This window comes from Callospermophilus lateralis, chromosome 4, assembly GCF_048772815.1.
Source record: "Callospermophilus lateralis isolate mCalLat2 chromosome 4, mCalLat2.hap1, whole genome shotgun sequence".
Taxonomy (NCBI): domain Eukaryota; kingdom Metazoa; phylum Chordata; class Mammalia; order Rodentia; family Sciuridae; genus Callospermophilus; species Callospermophilus lateralis.
Window position 1 is genome coordinate 22,482,923 of NC_135308.1, and position 23,957 is coordinate 22,506,879.

General features: G+C 31.7%; 1 protein-coding gene across 8 annotated transcripts in view; it reads right to left on the reverse strand.

Moving 5' to 3' along the window:
• The window catches only part of Nek1 (NIMA related kinase 1), a 154,613-nt gene that overhangs the window by 103,977 nt on the left and 26,679 nt on the right, over positions 1-23,957 (reverse strand). For all 8 annotated transcript variants that reach the window (XM_076853660.1, XM_076853658.1, XM_076853657.1 and 5 more), the window contains 7 exons: positions 22,955-23,155; positions 19,246-19,306; positions 15,827-15,978; positions 6,404-6,463; positions 6,104-6,163; positions 5,966-6,013; positions 5,653-5,727 (listed from right to left, as the gene is read on the reverse strand). In XM_076853660.1, the coding sequence (XP_076709775.1) occupies positions 5,653-5,727; positions 5,966-6,013; positions 6,104-6,163; positions 6,404-6,463; positions 15,827-15,978; positions 19,246-19,306; positions 22,955-23,155 (657 nt within the window). The remainder of the gene's footprint in view (positions 1-5,652; positions 5,728-5,965; positions 6,014-6,103; positions 6,164-6,403; positions 6,464-15,826; positions 15,979-19,245; positions 19,307-22,954; positions 23,156-23,957) is intronic.

Below are 23,957 nucleotides of genomic sequence, written 5' to 3' on the forward strand. Positions count from 1 at the left end.
TGTAAGGCCATTATATGCAAAGCAGAGCATGCTTACATAACACTTAAAATGACATTTGACAAAAACATATGCATATGACTTTAACTATGCTTCAAACTTATTCACCAAGTTAATGTGAAGGTATAAACATTACTGAAACATATTCTATGAATAGATAAAAGAGCCAAAATTTCATATCTATTGGTAAATAGTTTTCAAACAAGTTGGGAAAGAAAACAAAAAAATGGGAAAAACATTTTAATCTTTTGGTAAATGAATGATAATAGAGACATTCCAAAGTAGTAAATACTAAGCAAATTCATAAAATGAAAAAAAAAAATGATCAAAAGCAAAATCCCTATTTAAGAGAAAAAAAAAGTTTTGAAGAAAGATATTATTTAACTTGGCCTTGTTATAACAGAGAGAGATATTAGATATGAAGCTAGGTAATACAGCAAAAATATGCAATAGATGTATATATCTGGATGCCAGAAATAGAGGGAAGAAGGAAGTATGGTGACAAACATATCAGAAGGAAGACAAGGAACACTAAGCTTGACTACAAAAGCTTGGTTGGTAGAGACTAGGTGCTATTGGCCCTGGGTATATGCATTCATATATAAAACACAACTGGGCTGGAGCTGAGCTCAGTCGCAGAGAACTTGTCTAGCCTGTGTGGGGCACTGGATTCAATCCTTAGCACTATGTAAAAATAAATAAAATAAAGGCATCTGTCCATCTATAACTACAAAAAAAAAAGGAAAATTAAAAAAGAAAAACAAAAATCACTTCCAAACTTTCTAGCAATAGTAGTATACTCTAAAACATCTTCTAAAAAGCTTAAGTTAATATTATGCATTATAAGCAGAAATAAGAAAGATACCAAAGTAGAAAAACTAAAGGGCTGTTGCACTGACACCAAGCCAAGAAGACCAGAGGTAAAAAAGAGAATCAATGAAAAAAAGTAAATGCTGAATGGACTTGTGGATTCTCTGCGAGAACAACAAAGGATAAAGGTAAAGATATAAGGACACAGCCACGGAGAAACAAAAATTCAACCACATGGAAACCCCATAGTCAGAAAATACAGACATTAGAAATGGTTAAGAGTTAAAAGTAAATAAAGAGTATGATGCTATAGAAGTTACAGTGAAAGAATTTCATTGAAAAGAAGAAATCAATGATCTGAAATGCAGAGGTCAAAAGCACTGCAAATAAGATAGTTCTAAGGTTGAGTGATAGCCTTTTAAAAAAAAAAACACTGTGTGTGGGGTGGGGGAGGAAGGGTGGGAGGAGAAGGGATGGTGAGAAAAGAAGCTAGAATACGGAGAATTGAGGAAATGCTTTTCCTGGTAATAACATTTTATTTAAGAAGTCTGAGTAAGAAAAGATACAAAGAACAATATTAGAATCAAATAAAAGAAACTTTAGTGTAACCCAGTAAGAGGAAATTTGTTTTAACACCTTAGCACAGTAAGCACACAATTTTATGAGAAAACATGAATTTTTAAAAATAATTTTAAGGGATGCAGAGATAATTAATTAAAGATGTTCAAATAACAAGAAATGGAAGCTGCTAGAACCAGGAAAGATAAATGATTAGGCTGGAAACTCCATCAAGGAGGTCCTCCTCATGTACATTCTCAAAATATATATTTCAAGTCAAGAATCAGAAGAAGAATGATTCTGTAAAAAGGTGGTCACATTTTCTGTAGAACTGACTACTTATAGTTCTCTACTAATATTCTGGCTTTGAGTGTTCTACTGTGCCTCATTAGCAAAAGCAAAAGCAGGTAAATATCTCTCAAAGACTTTTACTCAAAATAAAACTGAAAATATTGTACTAAAATACTAAAGCAATATGATCTTTTAAAAATAAGTTTTATTAAGGCATGACTTATATATAATAAAATTCACCAAGTTTAAGCACAGATTGAAGAATTTTGATAAACAGAAACATGCATGTAACCACTGCCATAGTGACAATTATCCCAGAAAGTTCCTCATATTCCTTTGTAGTCAATGATCTCTTACTGCCAGAAACCAATGTCCCACTTTGTGACACTATGGATTGGACTTGCCTTTTCTACAACTTCATATAAACATAATCATACAATATATATTCTTTTGACTGGCTTCCTTAACTCATATTTTCGAGATGGATCCATGTTGTTGCATATATAAACACACTATTTTTTTTTTTTAATGCTGAATAGTATAATTGTGTGTGTATGTATTTTTTTTTTTTTGGCACAGGGGATTGAACTCAGGGACACTCCAACACTGAGCCACATCCCTAGCCTCATTTTGTATTTTATTTAGAGACAGGGTCTCACTGAGTTGCTTAGCTCTTCACTTTTGCTGAGGCTGGCTTTAAACTTTCCATCCTCCTATCTCAGCCTCCCAAGCAGCTGGGATTATAGGAATGCGCCACCATGCCTGGTGATATATCTTAAACCTCTTACATAAACCTCATACATACTCTGATCACCAGATAATTAAAAATATACATGTGGATTATATCACAATTTTTCTAAAAACACATTCATAAGAAAAACACTAAAAGCAGAGAGTACAAAGAAGTACTAGATATTGTAAATACCAAATAAAGTCAGTCAAATGTTTGCACTTGAATATCAATGCTTATTTAGAAGTGTGTAATAACTGGCTTATTGTAGTGGCACCTGTCTGTAATTTCAGCCACATGGGAAGCTGAGGCAGAAATACTCCAAATTCAAGACCAGGTGAGGCAACTTAGTAGGACCCTGTCTCAAAATGAAAAATAAAAAGGTATGGCATTGTAGCTCAGTGATAGAGCACTTGCTCACATGAGTGAGGCACTGGTTTTGATCCTCAGCACTGCATAAAAATAAATAAATAAAAATATTGTGTCCAACTACAGCTAAAAAAAATATTAATGGGCTGGGAATGTGGCTCAAGCGGTAGCGCGCTCGCCTGGCATGCGTGTGGCCCGGGTTCGATCCTCAGCACCACATACAAATAAAGATGTTGTGTCCGCTGAAAACTAAAAAATAAATATTAAAATTCTCTCTTTAAAAAATAAAAAAAATATTAAAAGGTCAAGGGGTGCTGGGGATGTAGCTCAGTGGTAGAATTCCCTTGGATTCAAATCCTAGTATCCCCCTCACACCAAAAGTGTATAATAATAATATTGATCTTGATATATTTTCCCTTAATGTTTACTTTTTATTTTATCTTTGAGGAATTCCTTAATTTGATTCTCATTAAACTGAGCCTCTAGGTTCTAGCAATCATGTAGAAATCAAACAGCTTAACAAGATAAATATTTCAAACTAAGGAATAAGTACATAAACTAACAGAATTTGTTTAAATCATGGAAAATAAACTGCTTTATTATCAAGGACAGCATTATAGAAGTATATAAAGTGAGGCAAAAATCTATTATGCACAAAATGTCTTTTGAAAAACTAAACAAGATTGATAAATCTGAACTTTTAGGATTAAATATAGCTTTAGACATTACAGGGAAAAAAACACTTAATTACAAAAGAGATATATGAGGAGGAGAAAAATCACAAACATCACACCATTTATCATGGACTTGACACAAAGTCCTTCACTATAGTTTTCACTTCCCAATTAGGTAAGACAAAGGATGAATTGATTTTAGAATAACCCAAATTTTGTAGGAATCATTTCCTATCATTCAGGAAGCAGTAAATTCTATTTAATTAGGCAACACTGAATTTACTAAAAACACTATATAAATCTACATTAAAACAGAACTAGAACAGATGACTATTACTGAAATATCATTATGTTATATGAAAAACTGCATCTCAAGAGACTAAAAAACATGTAATTCAGCACCATATGTGTGGATAAAACAAACAAACTTTTATTTAAATCATAATTTTTGGGCTGGGGTTGTAGCTCAGTAGCAGAGTGCTAGCCTTGTATGTATAAGGCACTGGGTTCGATCCTCAGCATCACATAAAAATAAATAAAATAAAGGTATTGTGCCCATCTACAACTAAAAATATTTAAAAAAAAAATCAGAACTTTTTTGGGGAAAGAAACAAGAATGCTAGTCAACTCAACTTGACAAATATCTACTGTATACCTAAATATCAAGGTTAATGGGCATGGTTCAGGTGACTTTACAGTTTAAAGACATGTTGATTTAATGATAGAAATTAAAATAATACAGAAGAATAATAGTGCATTCACTTTCTATTGCTATGTAACAACAAACTTACCAGCTCAAACAATATTCATTTATTATCTCACATTTTCCCTGGCACAGGAGTACAGATACATTTAGCTGGGTAACCAGCTCAGAATCTCACCAGGCAGAAATCAAAATGTCAGCCAGAGTTACAATTTCCATTTGAGACTCAGATCTTTTCCAAGCTTACTGGTTCTTTTCAGATTCCTTTCTTTGTGGCCCTATGACTAAGGATATCATTTTCTACGTAGTTATCAGTCAGAGACCACATACAGCATCTAGAGGCCACCTATACTTTCTTGCCATATCAATATTTGCTCTCGTCTAAGCTAACAAAAGTATCTCTCCAGACTTTTCCTTCCTGGTCTGCTGTTAGGGAGTCTTAGACATTAATAGAATAATGGGGTCAACTATTCCACAAACATTTCCTGCTAATCAAAGGAGCTGATACAGATTACACTCATAATTCAAAGAGAGGGACTACAAGGTATATACACCATGGGTTTGGCATCCTGGCAATCATCTTAGAGTTTGGACTATCACAGATACATAGATAGATGAGATGGGATGTTCTGTGAGCAAAAGAGGAAGTACAAGGCTCAGACTGACAGAACAAAGAGAGGAGGAGTAAATTATTCTCTGAGCCCTTGCTAGCCAAGCTCTGGGGGTAGGGGTAAAGGGTGGGAGATAGCTAAGAAACTGAAGCTCAGAAAAGTTAAGTAGCTTGCCCAATGGTATACGGTCTGTATTTACCCAAAGGAAATGTTTGACAAACCAAGTTTCTGGTTGCCTAAGTAAAAATAGGGCAGGGATGAACTTGAGGAAGAAAGGAGGATGTCATCTAGTAAAGAGAAACACAAGCTGGGCATGGTGGTACACACCTTTAATCCTAGCAACAAGACAGGCTGAAGCAGGAAGATCACAAGTTCAAGGCCAGCCTAAACAACTTAGTGAGGATCTATCTCAAAGAGAGAAAGGGGGGAGGGGAAAAGGGAGGGAGAAACACAAGGGCAAAGACAAAGAGATTCAGCTGGCAGCATACAAAGAAGCTCCACATAATATAGCATTAAGTAAATGGAAGAGAATACAGATGGAGATGAATTTGTAAACTGGCAGGGGCCACATTTAAGAAGAGTCTTCCAAGAACTTAACATACATAAAAATCAATGACAAACTTTCATTTTGCAATTGATTTGTATTTGTGATTCCTCTGACAGGAACAGAGTATCACAGTCTTCAAATGAAACTTCTAAAAGCAATTTTTAGTGTCGCATATTAGTTAGCATCAGTTTCATATCAAATAAATGCAGGAGAACTAAGAAATAATATTAAATGTTGGAGACCTCTAGATATAAATTAACTGTGCAGAAAAAAAGAGCAACCATTAATTTATATTTTAAAGAGAAAGAGAAACTGGAGAAAATAATAACAGTAGTATAACTATGTTAGTATTAAATACCTACCTTTACTTCACTGCTTCCACCAGCACTTAGCACATTTTTCCATCCTTGTTCCCTGGCCCTATTTATTCTCTCCAACTTTTGGGGAAAAAAACAAACAAAACACCATTTCAAGTACTTAACATAAATACCTGAAATATATTTAGCAATAAAATGGAAATCAGTGCATTTTTCTCATATTTTTATTGGTACACTGTAATTATACATGATGGTAGGATTTGTTATTACATATATGTACATGCTCAGTGCATTTCTTTAAAAAAATATGTGGGGGAGAGAAAGAAATGTACCATGAAAAAATGAATTATCCCCTTACCCTTTCCTTTTCTTGTCTTTTCATTTGTTCAGCCTTCATTAAACTAATCTGTAACAATTTAAAGACATACTTCTTAGAACTCAAAAGTATTCTCACCTACAAGTTGGCAAAAGAAGAAAAATAAGGAAAAAAACCTACCTGATCCTTTTGCTTCTTCTCTTTTTCAATAAAGTCCAATCTTCTCTTTCTTGCTTGTTCCTTAAATTAAAATAATAATAATAACAATTTTTACTGATAATAATTCCTACTTTTCTATTTTCTTCAGGAAAGTCAGTATGCCAATGGCAGAAGTAAGCCCAAGGAAATTAGGAAAAAATGCTTTTTTGTTTGAAAGAATAAGGAGGAAAGGTTTGGAGGTTTTATATTGTAAGATTTTGTTTCTGTTTTTAATAATTACTTTTGCAAAGCTTTAAAATAAGCAGACAGATGTCTTTATACCTCAAACATTTTCCTCCTTTCTTCTCCAGGATTCACTTTCTTCACTGGAGTTTGATGGGCCTGGACAAAAAGTAAAACTACAAATTAGATAAAGACTTTAAGACACCCATTTAAAAATTCCCAACTTATGGAAATTTAAAATAAGAAATAGGTAATGTCAATACTGACATAACTTTTTTGAAAATTATCTTTATAAAAAAGAAACACTACTGTTTGTATTTGAAATGCTTTCTGCTAGAAATGCTAGATTTAAAGAGACTATGTAAAAGTGTTCTTCCCCATTTATCAACTAGTTTTTTCCTCATGTATGGATATTAATTGTAAGTTTTCTAACGTTATGATAAAATATTATTTTAAAAGTCCAACAATAAAGAGAGAAAGTTTTCTTTGAAACTTGCACAGTAGTATGTTCATTAATAACATTCAAATAAGAATAAAAATTTATAGTCTACTTCATTCCCCATTCCAGAAGTAATTGTTAATATTTTCATGATTATCCTTTCATTTCTTATGAACTTAAATATATATGTACCTATATACATATACAGAATTTTAGCTTTTATAATTTTATATGTGTAATAAAAATGTGCTATTAGATTGGAAAAAAAAATTTTTAAACAATGCGCCTTGACACATCTACATCATGTTAAGCAAACTAACAATGACAATATTCTACATGGAGCTTTAATTAATTTAACCATTCCTCTAAACAACAGCCACTGGACTGTTTCTAAAATTTTCCCTCTTTATATGCAAAAAGGAACTACTTTGTACATACAGCTACATGTTGAGTCTTTTAGAGGGCATGTTTTAAGAAATGGAAATACAGCATAAAAAACACTTCAATGTTGAAAAAAAAAAACCGCCCTCCCAAAAACGCTTTTCCAATTATACTTCCACCCATTTCTCCACATTCTCACAAATACTGAATTTTCAGACTATCTTGAAATTCTGCTCCTTGAAAAGGCTAAGAATATCTCTGGTTGTATATATAGTATATTCACACCAATTTGTGTCTTCATACATGTACTTTAGATAGTAATGATCATCACATTCCACCATCATTTTGTGCTCTATATATGTAATAAGAATTGTAATGCATTCTGCTGTCATATATAAATAAAAAAAATTTACAAAAAAAAAGAAAAGGCTGGGGCTGGGGTTATGGCTCCGCGGTAGAGCACTCGCCTTGCACATGCAAGGTCTTGGGTTCGATCCTCAGCACTACATAAAAATAAATAAATACAAGTTATTGTGTACAATTACAAAAAAATAAATATTAAGAAAAAAAAGGCTAAAAATACTTTCCAGTATATCAGATATGTTTATTTCTTCTTTTATGAATGAATTATTCACCTAATTTGGGGGTTATACAATTTTAGGAGCTCTTTCTATATTATGGAAAGTAAGATGGCCTATTATAGGTATTTTAAAATACTTTTCCCACTTCTTTACTTTAATGCCTGTCTATTACTTTACTGCACAGAAGTTAATAACTTAAATACAGTTAAATTTACCAATCTTTCTCTTTATGATATTCTGCCTTATTCTATCTTGGTAAGGAAAACATTTTCAATTTTAAGTTTCCTTTTTACATTGAGATCTTTATCTGAAATACATTTCTGATAATGAAATGAATAGAAATCTTTTTTTTCCTTCAAAAATCCAATAATCTCAAAAACTTATTGAGAAATCTCTTTCCTCACTAGTTTGAAAGGCCTATTTTATCATATGATAAACACACACACACACACAATCACCACAAATACATATTAGTTTCTGGAATTTTCTGTTCTGTTCATTTATCCATCTTCTCTTTTTCATTCCTCTTTTTTTTACACTGTGATATAAAACCACCCATAGAAAAGCAGATAAAAGACAGAGATTTAATTAATACAAAGGAAATACCCATGTAATCATCACCCAAGATAAGAAACAGAATACTGACAAAACTGAAGTCCTCTAAGTACCCTTCTAAACCTCCTACCTTTCCTACTGAGGTAGCTGCCACTATGACTTCTGTTATTACCATTCTCTTGGTTTCTGTTATTATTTTAAGCCTGACTAAAACAACTAGTTTTTTGTTTTATAAAAATGGATTTGTATAATACATATTATTTCAGCTTTTTCTTCTTTTGATCATATTGTTTTTAAGATTTGCCCTGTGTTGTTTGAATCCACATTCATTTTCTTCATTGACATACAGTTTATTGATATAGATTCTTTTCTTTCACAATTATCTTGTACCTTTCTTGTAAGATCTATTCCGAACTTTGAAATGGGGGTTACTATTTCTTTCCACTTTATTTTCTAGCCAGTTATTCATTTTTAAATGTTGCTCTTCTACCCAACTACTTTATTTAATTCATTAATATAGTTGTCTGCTGTTTCATTCGAATATCTAGATGGCAATCATATTATCTGTAAATAATGTATGTTTTCTCTTCTTTTCCATTTTTTCCTTTTAATTTCCTTGACTAGGACCTGGCAAAACATTTAATGATGCCAATGATAATAAACACCCATGACTTATTCCTAACTTTAATGTTTCCAATTTTTCATCATTATATATAATGCTTTGGTAGATAGCTGTGTGCGTGTGTTTGTAACACTGTATTAGCTTAAGAGCTTTGTCTTCTATCTTTTGAATCAAAGAATTTTTAAAAACAAAGATTAGTGTTAAATTTACTAAATTTTTAGATCGTACTGAGGTGATTTTTATAAAGTTTTCTCCTCTAATCTGCTAATGCAGTAAAATTCTAATAATCAAGTTTTCTACTATTGATCCATTCTTATATTTCTGAAATGAGTCCTACTTTATAACCATTATTCTCTGGATAATTTGCTTGATTTTAGTTGTCATTTTTAATTCCTTTTTAGGATTTTTTAATGTGTGCTCAGAAGTATAACAGACCTATGATTTTCTTTTCTTTTTATTCTGTTAACTACCCAATTTTGTGATCAAGGTTAAGTCATTAGATTAATGCATTAGATTAGATTAATGCATAATCCATTTTTCCAAAAATTCAAAATATAATTCTCTACATACCAAATAAGATAAAAATTATTTATAAAAAAATTTAAGTTATCATATATCCATCTCACATTTCTCAGCTTTAGAATAAATGATATTTTAGAAGAATACTATATATAATTTTTTGTCTGTGTTGGGTTTCAGTACAAAGGAAAGCAGATGCTATTCATATATATTTTTTTATGCTATTCATATGTATATTTTTAGTTTTCAATAAATATTTATTTTTATATGTGGTGCTGAGAATTGAACACAGTGCTTAAGCACATACTAGGCAAGTTCTCTACTATTGCACTTGACCCCAGCACCCAGATGCTACTTTAAAAAATTACTTTGTATAAAAAATTCTTCATGGTCATTTATATTATTATTCAAACAATTCAGCATTTGATCAAATCATGCAGTAACAACTCTGTTTCAATGGCAGCTACATTTTAGCAAATGTCAATGTTATGAAAAAGTAATTTTAAACACTATTCATTGTTTGAGTTTTCTAAATTTTGTAGAATGACCAACATAGATAGGCACTAAAAATCTGAAAAGCAATTCAGACCCTTACAAAATAAAAATGACACCTATACATTAAAAATTAATAAGGCTGGGCTGGGGATGTAGCTCAAGCGGTAGCACACTCGCCTGGCATGTGCGGGGCACTAGATTCGATCCTCAGCACCACATAAAAATAAAACAAAGATGTTGTGTCCACTGAAAACTAAAAATAAATATTAAAAAATTCTCTCTCTCTTTTAAAAAAATTAATAAGGTTAATTTTGAAACTATAGCTGTTAAATTATATTGCTCACAATATATAAAGAATAACTAGAGCCAGGTGTGGTGACGTATACCTGTAATCCTGGCAGCGTGGGAGGCTAAGGCAGCCTCCTGCCTTAGGATCACAAATTTGAAGCCAGCCTCAGAAGTATAATAGACCTATGATTTTAGTGAGGCCCTAAGCAAGTTAGTGAGACCCAGTCTCAAAATAAAAAATAAAAAGGGCTGGGGACATGACTCAGTGGTAAATCATCTTGAGTTCAATTCCTTATACGAAAAAACTAAACAAAATCCTACAAAGGCACAAAAGTTTACTCGTAGTGAAAAAAATTCAAAAAGATATTTAAAGTTTCTGTTCAAAAGGAAAGCATGATAGATAATGTAAATGGTACATAGTGCATCTTCTACATTTGTGGGTTCCATATCTGCACATTTATAGATCCAAAATATTTTTTTCAATGTATTTATACTGTACATGTCCAGACTGTTTTTTCTTGTTATTATTCCCTAAACAATACAGTATACAACTATTTACATCAGCACTTGCATTGTATTAGGTATTATAAGTAATCTAGAAATAATTAAAAATACATGGAAGAATGTATAGATTTTATAAACTAACACTAAGTCATTTTACATTCAAGAAGGACTTAAACATGTGTGGATTTGGGTATTTGCAGGGAATCTTGAAACCAATCCTCAGAAGATACACCAAGGGTTGACTGTATTTCCCTTTTATGAAATGAAATTATTTGGCTTCAAGTGAATATATTATTTAATGCATCCAGTATTATTTATTTATAAGAAAATAATAAAATATATAACACCATCTAGTTGGTTCATAAACTTATAAAAAGAGAATGATTCTAATATGCTTTGGCATTTTTACTAAAAGACCACCATAAACCAATCTATTTTACTGTTACAATATTTTGCCTCAAAGCTAAAATGTGATAAATAGTGCTAAGTTTAAAACTTGATTCCACTCTCATGACTTCCTGACAAAATAATCCAAGCAGTGAGTCGCCAGAACCATCATATCACACACGCTCACTGTATTACTAGTCCCTAACTCCTAACCTCCAATTTTGACTAGTTATTTCAATTCAACTTCCATTTAAACTAACCATGTACCTTACCACTTAACTCAGAAAAAGACACTAGAATTGATTAAATGCATGCTCAAAGATTTAAAGAATAGTGGCTTTCAAACTTTTTCTAAAAGCAACCCACAGTAAGAAATATGTTCCCACCTGAACCTAGAGAAGAAGTGTATGTACATGTATACACATAGTCCAAAGTTTCATAAAAAGTCACTACACTTTATTCACTAAAATGATTTTGTCACAATTAGTGGATAGCAACCCCCAGTTTTAAAATAGTTATGAGAGACCTCTGGAGACACTATTTTTGAAACACAAGAAATAAAAATTGTAGATAATGCTCTTCATAATATTTTAAAGACTCAGTTAACATTTTCAGGCATGTTCTATGTATAAAGAATTTAAATTAGTGGATACGGGGAGTAGGGGTATAGATCAGTGGTAGTGTGCTGGCCTAGCATATGTGAGACCCTGTGTTCAAACCCCAGCATCAAAGGTAGGGGGGTAGTAAAATGGTGACAAGTGTTACCCAGGAACTTTGTTAAACACACACACACACACACATACATACACACTCACAAATATATATATAAAACAATGCTATAATCAGAGCACTAAAGTTGATTTTCATTGTTAGAAATGCTATTAGGTTCCAATAATAATCATGCTTTTCAACTTCCATGGTTTTCTGATTTTCCTCCTTTGTTGATATGAATACTCAAACACAATTTGGTTGTCTTTTAAAAACAATATATAACTGATAATCTTGATTTTGGTAAATTTCAGATTTAGGTAAACACAAATAATTATATAGCATCACTGGCCACAACTGTGGCACTGCACACTGTACTCATTACCTTGAAACACTTAAGTGTCAGCAAATGCTTTGAAATATTATATTTTATATAGGTTTATTTCTTTTCTTTTTATTTTTTACTTTAAATTTATTTACTTATTCTAATTTGTTATATATGATAGTAGAATGCATTTCAATTCATAGTACATATATAGAACACAATTTTTCAAGTCTCTTGTTATACACAAAGTAGATATATATATTTATTCTATAAACTCCAAAAACTCTTACATAATCATCTTCTGTAGGAAGAAAATATATAGTATAAGTATTCCATGCAAATAAATATTATTTGGCAAAAGAAATAAAACAGTGACACATGCTAAAACATGGATGAACCTATAAATACTATGCTAAGAGAAGCCAACATAAAAGACCACCTATTATACTATTTCATTTATATGGAAGAATCAGAATAAGCAAATATGTAGAGACAGAAAATAGATTAGTGATTGCCTAGGGTTGTGGCAGGAGTCCTTCTCCCATTAGTAACTGCTATTGGGAGGATTTCTTTGGGGAGGAGATTGGTATGTGCTACAATTGGGAAAATGGCTACCTAAATCTGGGAATATGCCACAAATCATTTAACTGCAAACTGTTAGTGGGTGATATATTTCACAGTATGTGAAATATATCTCAATAAATCTCTTTTTTAAAAATACATATTTGCTGGATACACTGTAATCCAATAAATAATTTAGGAGGCTGATGAAAGAGGATTGAAAGTTTAAAGGATTAAAAGTTGCCTGGGTGACTTGGCAAGACTGTTATAAAACAAAATAAAATGGTCTGGGGATATAGCTCAGTGGTAGAGTGCCCTTGGGTTTATATACTGGGTATGCACGTGTGCGTGAGCATACACACACACACACACACAAAAAAAAAAAAAATCAACAAACAACACAATAAAAAATACATGATTTCTAAGAGTTTCTGAGTCATAATTTTTGGACTCAGAGCTCTACATTATATATTTTGACAAGTTCTAAAGGTTACTTCATGTAGCCAATTTAGCACCAGTATATTTGTGAATCACAGATACAATATTTAACCAAATAATTAAAAAGTATGAATTTGAATAATACAGCAATTTGGTATAAATGACTAGATTTTATCCTAGTATGGGACTAGAAGAAAAGGCTTACCTAAGATATAATCTTGGGTAAGTTACATGAAGGTAGACATTTTCATCTTTTTTACATATAAAACATTCAAGTAATCTGAAAATAAAAATGCCACACTGTTCCTCTGAGATCATGTAGGTACTTTCAGAACACTATTTATACACTGAAGAAAGAATATAATAACATAAAACATCTACACTTAAAAATCAGAACCAAAGTACTGAAATGTGTTCATGGAGCTCCCTCTGGTGGCTTAATAATCACTCTTGTTTTAGCTGTTAATTAAAACAAGCTGTGACTATAGGAACTAAAGCAAAGAAAGTCTTCTGATACTCAAATATTTTGATGAAATGCTGAGTAATGCAACAAAACACATCTTTTGATTAAGTGGTTATGGTTTTCCTTATAAATTTCTCATTTCCAACCTAAAAATTTTAAAATTCTAGCAAGTCTTATGAATCTAAATTTAAAAGATATTTTGTAATTGCTGGGGGAAAAAGAAGTCTTCTAAACAAATACAAATCCTGTAACAATCAAGGAAAAAAACCTTAAGAATCATACTTAAAATACTTTAGAAATTTGGAAACTGTTCCCCCCAACCCTGTTTAATTCTTTAAATTGTTAGGATATTTGAAATTTTCTTCATACATTTATTTGTTATGTTTTCTTGTTTTTTTTTCTGTTTATTTTCCTTTATTTTTTTCTATTTTTTCATTGTGGTAAAATATATAGCCACACTTACCATTCTAACTATTTTTAAGATTCAATACTGTGGAATTAAGTACATTCACATTACTGTACAAAGAAATTTAGTTGTAAGTGTTCTTAACATAAGCTATACAATATTCCAAGTACTAATACTATTTAGTTTTCAATGGTCAGGGTTAAGAAAATAATGCTTATCTTCCTAAAAAAGCTTGAGACCAATGACTTCTCCTGAAGCCCAAACATTTGTAACTATCATCTGAATCACTTGTCTATTATTCAGAATATTTGATAGATGGCATCAATTATGCAGAACATTAGAAAATGGAATCTCAAAATTCCACAGCATGCTGTTCTTGTATAATAAATAAATATTAATTGAAAATGAGGGAAACATTAAGAAAAGTAACATTATATGATTCTAAAAGATACATGACAAAAACAATTATATATCTATTTTTAAGATGGACAAAATATCTTTACTTTATTTATTTTTTATTTATTTTTATGTGGCTGAGGATGGAACCCAGTGCCCTCACATGTGCGAGGCAAGCGCTCTACCGCTGAACTATAACCCCAGCCCCAGAAATTACATATTTGACTACAATACTGCTCAAAGGTGATGAACCTTCTATTATATCATTAGTTCAGCTCACCAAGATTCTAATCTCTAAGTTCTCTCAGACTAATACATGGCCATCTAGAGATAAGATAACTTTATTTCTAGAGTCCAACACGTATGTATTCCTCATTGATAATGGCATCAGATAAATATACCTGCATTCTCTGGCCCTCACCAATAGTAGTTTTCTTCCCTGGGAGGGCAGATATTATACATGAGTATATTCCAAATCTTAAGATGGATTTCAACTGTAAAAACTATACATCTCAAAAATTAACCATGAAATAAATTTACTTTGAACACACATTTTACTGAACTCTATTTAGAAGAACATATTCCAAGGAATTTAGGATCCAGGACCTGAATTTTTTTAAAAGGACATTTGTAAGAATACAACCAACGCAAATTATTTCATTTCAACAGTATGTAATGCAACCACAGAAAAAAGTTATCCCTTTAAAAGTTACTTCCCTAAAAATAGTTAATAAATATTTTAATTTTCTCTGTTCAAATCACTGTGTAATTTTTGTCTCCTGACTCCATGATAACTTATATAACTTATTTGAAGACTCATTTACAGTAATCATTTGGAATTATTTTGTGACAGATTTTTACCAAAGTGATGGATTATTCTGACTGTGAAGTTTAACTTGTTCATACAAATATATACAGATAGGTGTGTGTATGTATACGTAGTCCCAAACAGGTCCCATATATCACAGCACACAATACTGACATGTAAAAAACATTAAATTTTCTACAACTGACACTGGGTTCTTGCGCATTTAACTTAAATGTTTTCATCTGAAATATGATAGAGTAGACTGTATGACTATATTCCTTCCAGCTCTATGATTTAATTTGTAAGTAATCATTTACAAAATTTCCCCGGATGTTTACCAAGTATATCACAGATATTTACTTCTTTCATGTACAAACCAAATGGTTCAACTCAAGTCATTCAAAAGTGATTACATTTATAACATCACTTTATTTTTACTGCACGAACTAGTTTCTTAATATATCTATTAAAAGTTTCTGCAAGACTTCTGTAAGACTCCTTAGTATTAGAAGACTAGTACAGTGGAAAATAGTAATGTTCCTTGATAATTAATAAAAACAATCTCATGAATATCAAGATAACTCAACTGAGCTACTATAAGACCAAATTGATTTGTTGCTAATCAGAGTTTGTAACATGATCATACCTGTTTATATTTTTGAAGTGGTTTCTTTTCAAGTAATTTTTTATCTCCATGTTTCTTATATGTTAAAGGTATTCCATATTTAGCAGCAGGCTTTGTGATTTTCTGAGCAGGCATAACAGAAACCAAGCTTTGACCTGAAGTTGGCCTTTTAGCTACATAAAAAGACATAAAGAATTTTTATATTAAATTTTTAATTAAAATTTTTCAAGATGGCACTTTTTCACTTTCTCAATTACAGCATTTGAAACTTTCTATAAAATACCTTATTTATTCCTGAGCATACATCAATGACAATTATTTTACACTAAATCCACCTTTGGAAAGAAGCAAAGAGCCAAACTCCCCTAAGATGCTGAAATTCCTCATTAAAAAAAACCCAAAACACCCTAAAATTGACTGGGGGTAGGAGGGTTGTACGTATCTGTGAATACATTAAAAAAGAAAGAAAGAAAGAAAGAAAGCCCAATAAATTGTAAATTCTAAATGGGTAAAATTTATGGTATATGAATTCTACATCAATAAAACTGCTCAAAACAAATTTTAATTTTTTTTACAAATTACTTTAAAGACAAGCAAAGTGATATATTCCTAGAATTCCAGCTACTCAGCTACTGAGGCAGGTGAATCGAAATTCAAAACAAGCCTGGGCAATTTCATGAGATCTTGTCTCAAAATTAAAAAAAGATAAAAAGAGTTAGAGATGTAGCTCAGTGGGGAGAGTGTCACCTCCCAGTCCCTCAAAATAAAATAATAATTGTATTAAAAAATCAAATCATAAAATTCAAGAGCAACTGGTAAACATTAATTCCATCACTATGAGCAATTTCCCCCCCCCATATATGGTCTGAATAATGTTTACACCTAGAAGAACAAACACCTTAAAACATTCATTAGCTTAAGGCACCACAAGATAGGTATCTTTATACATTAATGGTAAAAAAAAATAAATAAATTAGCCAAACTTTCTGGAGGACAAATCTATATCACAATCACTATTTATAAACTGACTTTAAAGAAATAATTAGAGAAACATAAAAATTTATGCAAGAGAATAAACCTTACAGCATTATATATTTAATCCTCATTGAAGCCAAGATGAGATTAGGTCTAAGAACAATAAGTTGAAGAAAAGTAAGGAAATTCTACTATTTATTCACATCTCTCAAGGATATTAAATGAATTCAAAGAGTATGAGCTACATCACCCTTACCCAAACCCTCTTTCCTCTTCTATTTTCCACATCTGCCAAGGTACCTCTGTGCTCAAACTCCCCCACAGCCTGAGTAGGAGCTTGCTTTCTTTCTTCCTCTTCCAGCCCACTCTCTAGCTCAGGATTTTATCATGTGCTAAATCAATTTAAATCAATCTTTCCAACAAGTATTCTTCCTTTTTAGGAGGTGAAAGGAGAAAAAAATTTAACTGGTAGTTTACAATAAAATACTACCATTAAACTCAGATCTTCAAAGAAAATGTAATTGCAATAGAAAGTGTTCATCATAATAAAGTGAATTAAAATAAACAAAACTTTGTTTATAACATAATTCTAATTCAAAGTCATTATGAATATGTCATCACAGAAAAATATATCAAATAACAGTGTGTGTTAAAATTGGTGTATTTTTTTCTTTAACATTTTAATAATGAATACATATCCATATAATTTAGTAAACTCTTTTAAAAACAAAAAAATGTTAGCAATTTGGTTGGCATGTTAGAGACTCAGAAATAATTTATGTTGATGATGTGTTACACAGTGTGATGGGGTAAGGTTTTCTAAATATATATTTACATACACTGACCTGGAAACTAGTAAGTGTGAGAAATTCAACCACATGATCAAATTAAGAGATTCAACCTACGATTGAATTAGAACACAGATATACAAAGTCACAATACTATAACTTGGCTAATTGTACTAAAATAACCACAAAAATGTGTGTGCCAGAAAAGCGACTGTAGGCACAAATGCATAAAAATGATGATTCCCAAGATACAGATATGAATAGTTCCCAACCCTGTTCCAGAGAAAAGGGAGAAATATTTATCTGATTTTTGAATACTTCTCAGGTTTAGTGTCAAGGTTGCCTCTAGCAAGAAACAATGTAGAGGCTGGAGTCCATAAAAATATTTATAAACCCACTAGCAATACCACCTTATTTTAGCCCCATACTATTGAACAATTCCTTCTTTCAAATGCTCTTAAAACAAATGCCTTTCTCTTTCGAATTCCTACATAGATTTATCCACATGGAAAGAATGTCTTGACTGATGTTGGGTGTTTTCAGCTTTTGACAATGAGCTTTTTTATTAAGATTTGACTTATGAAGCTTGACTGCTAGGAGAGATCATGCCAATTCTGTTATTCTTAGTCTCTTGTGAAATTCTGTGTGGAGTGAGTTATTTCTTAGGGACCTACACACTACACAATGAGAGAATGAGTTTAAGGGTCATTAAAAGGAGCTAAGTGGAGTTGGGGATACAGGTGAGGGACAGGACATTTGCCTAGCATACCACGAGGCCACGTATCTCCAGTATCACATTTTAAAAAAAAAATACAGCTGGTCTTCCTGAGAACAAACTGCCATGCCATTTCCATTCTATATGGACTCGTGTTATGATAGTTATATGTATTAATCTATCCAAACTCAAAAAAATATATTCCTCACACCTTATGTAACCTTTCAATGATTTTAGAAATCACACCTTTCAATGATTTTAGAAATCTATTCTGATTCTATGCAGGAAAAAATAGTTTCCTTCTCACACAAATGTGTGTGTGTGAGTATATGTGTGTATGTTTATGTATACCCATGCATTTATATAGGTATAGGTATAGTTAATAACCACATAGGCAATTCTACAAATTTAATGCCAGTAGTCACACTTAAAAGAAAACCTATGCTTAATAAATTCATATAATTTAAGAAAATTTTAGAATATGAAGTATTTAAAGAAAAATAACTTACACAAAGATTTATACCTGTACTGGATAGTCTATAACATTCTATAACAATGTTCTTAGCAGAGCATTTGACAAATATATAAAATTGCAAGCCAGGTTTAATTTTTAAACATTTTTTAGTTGTTGATGTCCTTTATTTTATTTATTTGTAATGTGGTGCTGAGAATTGAACCCAGAGCCTCACACATGCTAGGCAAGTATTCTTCCACTGAGCCACAACCCCAACCTTCAAGGCAGTATTCATTTAAATAAGACAGATAAGAAACAATTTTTAATTAATTTATCAAAAAGTATTGTACAGTGCCATATATTGTAAGCAATTTTAAGGCATATTTCTTCTAGCTTAAATTTAGCCTACAATCATTCCAATTTATTCTTTCTTTTCATCTATATGTCTACATACATTTCTAATATAATTAGGCTTGATTGTCACAAACAGATGGAAAAGCCCATTTACCTGTTATAGGTTGTGCTCCAAACTTTGAAAATGTTTTTAGACAAAATTCTTCTGCAATAAGCTTAGATTAAGAAAGGAAAAAAAGAGTTAAAAAGATGTTAAATTTCCAAAACCAAAAGACCCTATCCATGCATCACAATACAGTTTTTCTTTTTTCAGTCATATGCTGCCAAAAGAGCTGTTCAAATTAAAACCAAATAATCCATTCAAAAAAGTCTCAAGCTAACTCCCTCTTTTTATTTTTTTTAGTTGTAGTTGGACATAATACCTTTATTTTATTTATTTATTTTTTAAGTGTTGCTGAGGATCAAACCCAGCGCTTCGCATGTGCTAGGCAAGCACTCTACTGCTGAGCCACAACCCCAGCTCCAACTCCCTCAATCTTACCAACTTATTTTTATTACTTCTCCAGACGAGGTTTCTTCTCAAACTAATCTAATATACAACCTAGACAACCATTTACCACTTACTTGCTTCTTATGCAAATACTTAAAATTACCTATCTGGAATAATCTCTATGTCTATATGCATTCATATCCATCATTTACTTCAAAATGCTTCAAGAGTAATGTGTTATCTAAAGATACTCACTCAGAATCATTTCAGCATATTCAATGAGTTCACACACAAAAATTGTGAATGTTACTGGATATATATTCTTACATAATGTTTTTCAAAATTTTTTTTAGTTGTAGACAGACACAGTGCCTTTATTTTATTTATTTATATTTATGTGGTCCTGATTGAACCTAGTGCCTGAGACATGCTAGGCAAATGCTCTACCACTGAACCACAACCCCAGCCCTACTGTTACATAATTTCATAAGTGTCTCTTTTTATCCTTACTTTAAACATTTCATTACTTGTTCCTCATCATGTGCAAACATTTTCAGAAGCAAAAATCACACTTCCTGAAAGGAATTTTCTCTCTACTCCAAATTTTTTAAAGTGTAAAATTATGAAACCAACAAAGATTTAGCTTTATAAGCTTGCATTTTTTGTTTGTTTGTTTGTTTGTTTTTTTAAACTGGATAAAGACAGGAAAGACAAATGAATTTTCTCTTTTTCCAAGAGAAGTAAGGCCTAGTGGAAAGAATAATCTTATAGCTACAATGAACCAGACTGCAACTGGCAGAAAACCATAACCTAAGATGGTTTTCTTTTCCATTAAAGATCACCTATAGGGGGCTGGGGTTGTGGGGTTGTGGCTCAGTGGTAGAGCGCTCATCTAGCATGTGTGTGGCCTGAGTTCGATCCTCACACCACATAAAAATAAACAAAGGTATTGTGTGTCCAACTTCAACTAAAAAATAAATATTAATAAAAAAAGAAAAATAAGATCACCTATAGGTCTCAAATCAACAGTATTAGTATTATCAGGACTATTAGTTATACAAATTCTCAAGCTTTACCTCAGGATTACTGCAACAGAAATTGTGGTGGGTGAACCTGGAAAACCCCTCCAGGGGATTATGATGTGTGCTAAACTTTGAGAAACCAGTACAGTAAAGGATAAGTGTAGGTGAAAGTGGTTCACAGGTATTATAGAGCAAGTATGTGAATGTTTTCTCTTTTGAACATCTGCATTTTTTTTTCCTTTATGGATGAAAATGGATGTTTTATGATCTCCACCTTGCTCCAAAATCGAATAATTTTTCTTACTGAACATGAGTCTTTTCTCTTGTTTACAAGCTCATGTGAATTGAGAGATGAAATCATAGAATCCAAGAAGATTCTGGAATCCTTATGTTGTGCTAATACAATAGCCACTATATATGTCTATCTTTTGAAGTAAAATTTAAAATAAGTGTAATTTAAAAATCAGCCCCTCAATCACACCAGCCACATTTCACGTGCTCAACAACCACAAGTGGTTAATGGCTATAATATTTGAAAATACTGATATATGGAACAGCTTCATCTTCACAGAGTATTCTACTGGACAGAACTTATATCCATGATTTGTCAGGTCACATCCAGGAAGAAATGCCAGGGAGTACAAGACTGAGAACTAGGCCCTAGCAACCTTGGCTTATGGCACTGAGAAAATTTAGGTATTAAAAATTAAAACTGTACAAACCATTACAAAAATACTAGAAACAAAAGTTATAGTAAAATCACAAATTGTGTCAAAATTACAGCCTTAAAAAAATTACCACATACTGGGCACAGTGGCCCATGCCTATAATTCCAGCTATTCAGGAGACTGAGGCAAGAGATCACAAGTTCAACCCTACCCTCAGCAGTTTAACAAGACCCCATCTCAAAATAAAAAATAAAAAGGGCTGGAGATGTAGCTTAGTAGTAGAGTACCTCTGGGTTCAATCACCAGTATAAAAAAGAAAGAAAATGTCACAAATTTTCTCTCCTGAACATGAACAAGTAAAATGTAACAAATAAAAAATGAACTCAAAGAACAAAAGATGTAAGTTTTCATGAAAAATGAAATCTAAGAGGTACTTAAATACCAATGAGGAGGGTCAATGTATATATTAAACATGTAACATTAAAAATTCCATTTGTTAATAATCATAATCTGCTCATTCCTCCAATGAATTTTGCGTATTTCAGGCTTTAATATTTTCCCTTGTATTGCTAGCTCACTGAATTCCAGTGTTTTGGCCTTGGATTGAGTGTCCTAATTGCTTTGAATGGGGCATAGAAACTTTTAACAAGATTAAATGAAGTCACTGTTCTTCTCTAGTAGCTGCCCCCAAAACAATACACTACATCATAAAACTGTCCCTATAAATGTTACTTATAACAAAGAACTCTTATAAGACACCCACATCTCAGAGGTTGTTGCTATGTTCTATACAAGTAAACTTTAACTTTCAAATTTTAATTGGCTTTCTTGCTTACTAATGCATTCTTTTGGTATTAATAGTGAAATCCACATCTCTGTTTTCTGAGGAGCATTTGTTTGCAGGAATGTTCTCTTAAGCCAGAAGGATATAAAGTTATACAACCATGATTTTACTACAAATTTACAAAATTGCTTAAGGTTGGTTATTTTAATTAACAAATGTTATATTAAACAAGAAAAGTATAATAATTCCAATTTCAAAGGATCACATTTTTATGAGTAACTCATGCTAACTGATTTGATATACACTGATTTATAAAACTGGTCACATTAAAATTCAGTTCAACTCAACAAATATTTATATATTTGAATACAAGAGGAAAAATCATGAGTCAATAATCTAATACACATACATAAAAATGCCCACAGAACAATCATTTCCAATCATTTTTTGTCAAGTAAAATATAATTTTAACCATACAAAATCATGTTGATAATATATTTATATAGTATAATAGATTGATATATAGATGGCATCTAATATATATTAAATATTTGGAGCACTTATGTGCTAGACCATTGAGCATTCTATTGTACCATCTTTAATTCTCCTAACAATCTTACAATATAGATATATTTATAATCCCATTACAAAGAGAAACAAAAAAAGGTTTGATAATTTTACAGTTAGGAACAGAGAAATGATATACAACTGGAAAAGCAAAGAGAAAGAAATGGAGTTACGTAAGATGGAAAAAGGAAAATGACACCAATATAGTTTGAAAAGGCATCTCATTCCCCAAGGTTCTGATATGCTTTCCATAAAAACAAAGCACAGATTCTTACTAAGTACCATAACCCTATTGTTTAATTTTAATTATAAAATAAAAAAAAAAAACATACCTGAGGTGAGAGAAACTTTTCAATACGCTTGGCTATAAAACCTTTCTCCAATATGGAGTTGACTGATGGTCTATCCCTAGGATTTCTTTTAAATAACTGAGAGAGCAAACTGCGGAGATCATAGGAATAATGCAAAGACACAGGTGGGAAAGATCCAGATATTATCTTCAGTACCAGGTTTTTCATATTGCCAGCTTCAAACTAAAAATCCACAAAATAAATCAACATATATGAAACATAAAGAAACTGAAACTGGGATTATCATCAAGGAGAAATAGTTCTTTCCTATTAACAGAATAGAAATACAACGCTCTTTCAAATAATTTAATCAGCATGTGTTTTCTGTGTATCTATAAATTTATTTCAAAACAAATATTAGTTTTCAGAAAACAAAATGTGATAATTTACTCTAAGACTAATTTTTACTTATTCAAAATGCTAAGAAACAAGATAGAATTATTAATGAGAGATTTTAGACAATAATCAAGATGATTAAAAACTATGTCTTTGAGGTAGGAAAATCAGGGTCAAAGAACCAGAAAGGAGGTGATGTGGTTGTGGCTCAGTGGTAGAGTGCTTGCCTATCATGTGAGGCACTGGGTTCAATCCTCAGCACCAAATAAAAATAAATAAATAAAATAAAGGTCTAAAAAATACAATAATCTTATTTTTAAAAAAGAACCACAAAGGAGGGGGTGGACAAAAATCTTTTAGTCTTCATTTAAAACCTTTGTTCCTATGCTTCTGTTGTAATATCTAGAATAGATATTAAATATAAAAGTATTTAGGCAAAATATAACAAATAAACCTGCTAATTACTTTCCTATTAGTCAGTGTCTATTATAAATTTTGTGTGTGATGCTCCAAGCTATAGAATCAGCAATAAGGCAAATATTCCAACATAGAATACAAGCTATGTTAAGAGTAATATACAAGCCAGGTTCAGAGGCACATGCATGCAATCCCAGCAGCTCAGGAGGCTGAGGCAGGAAGATGGCGAGTT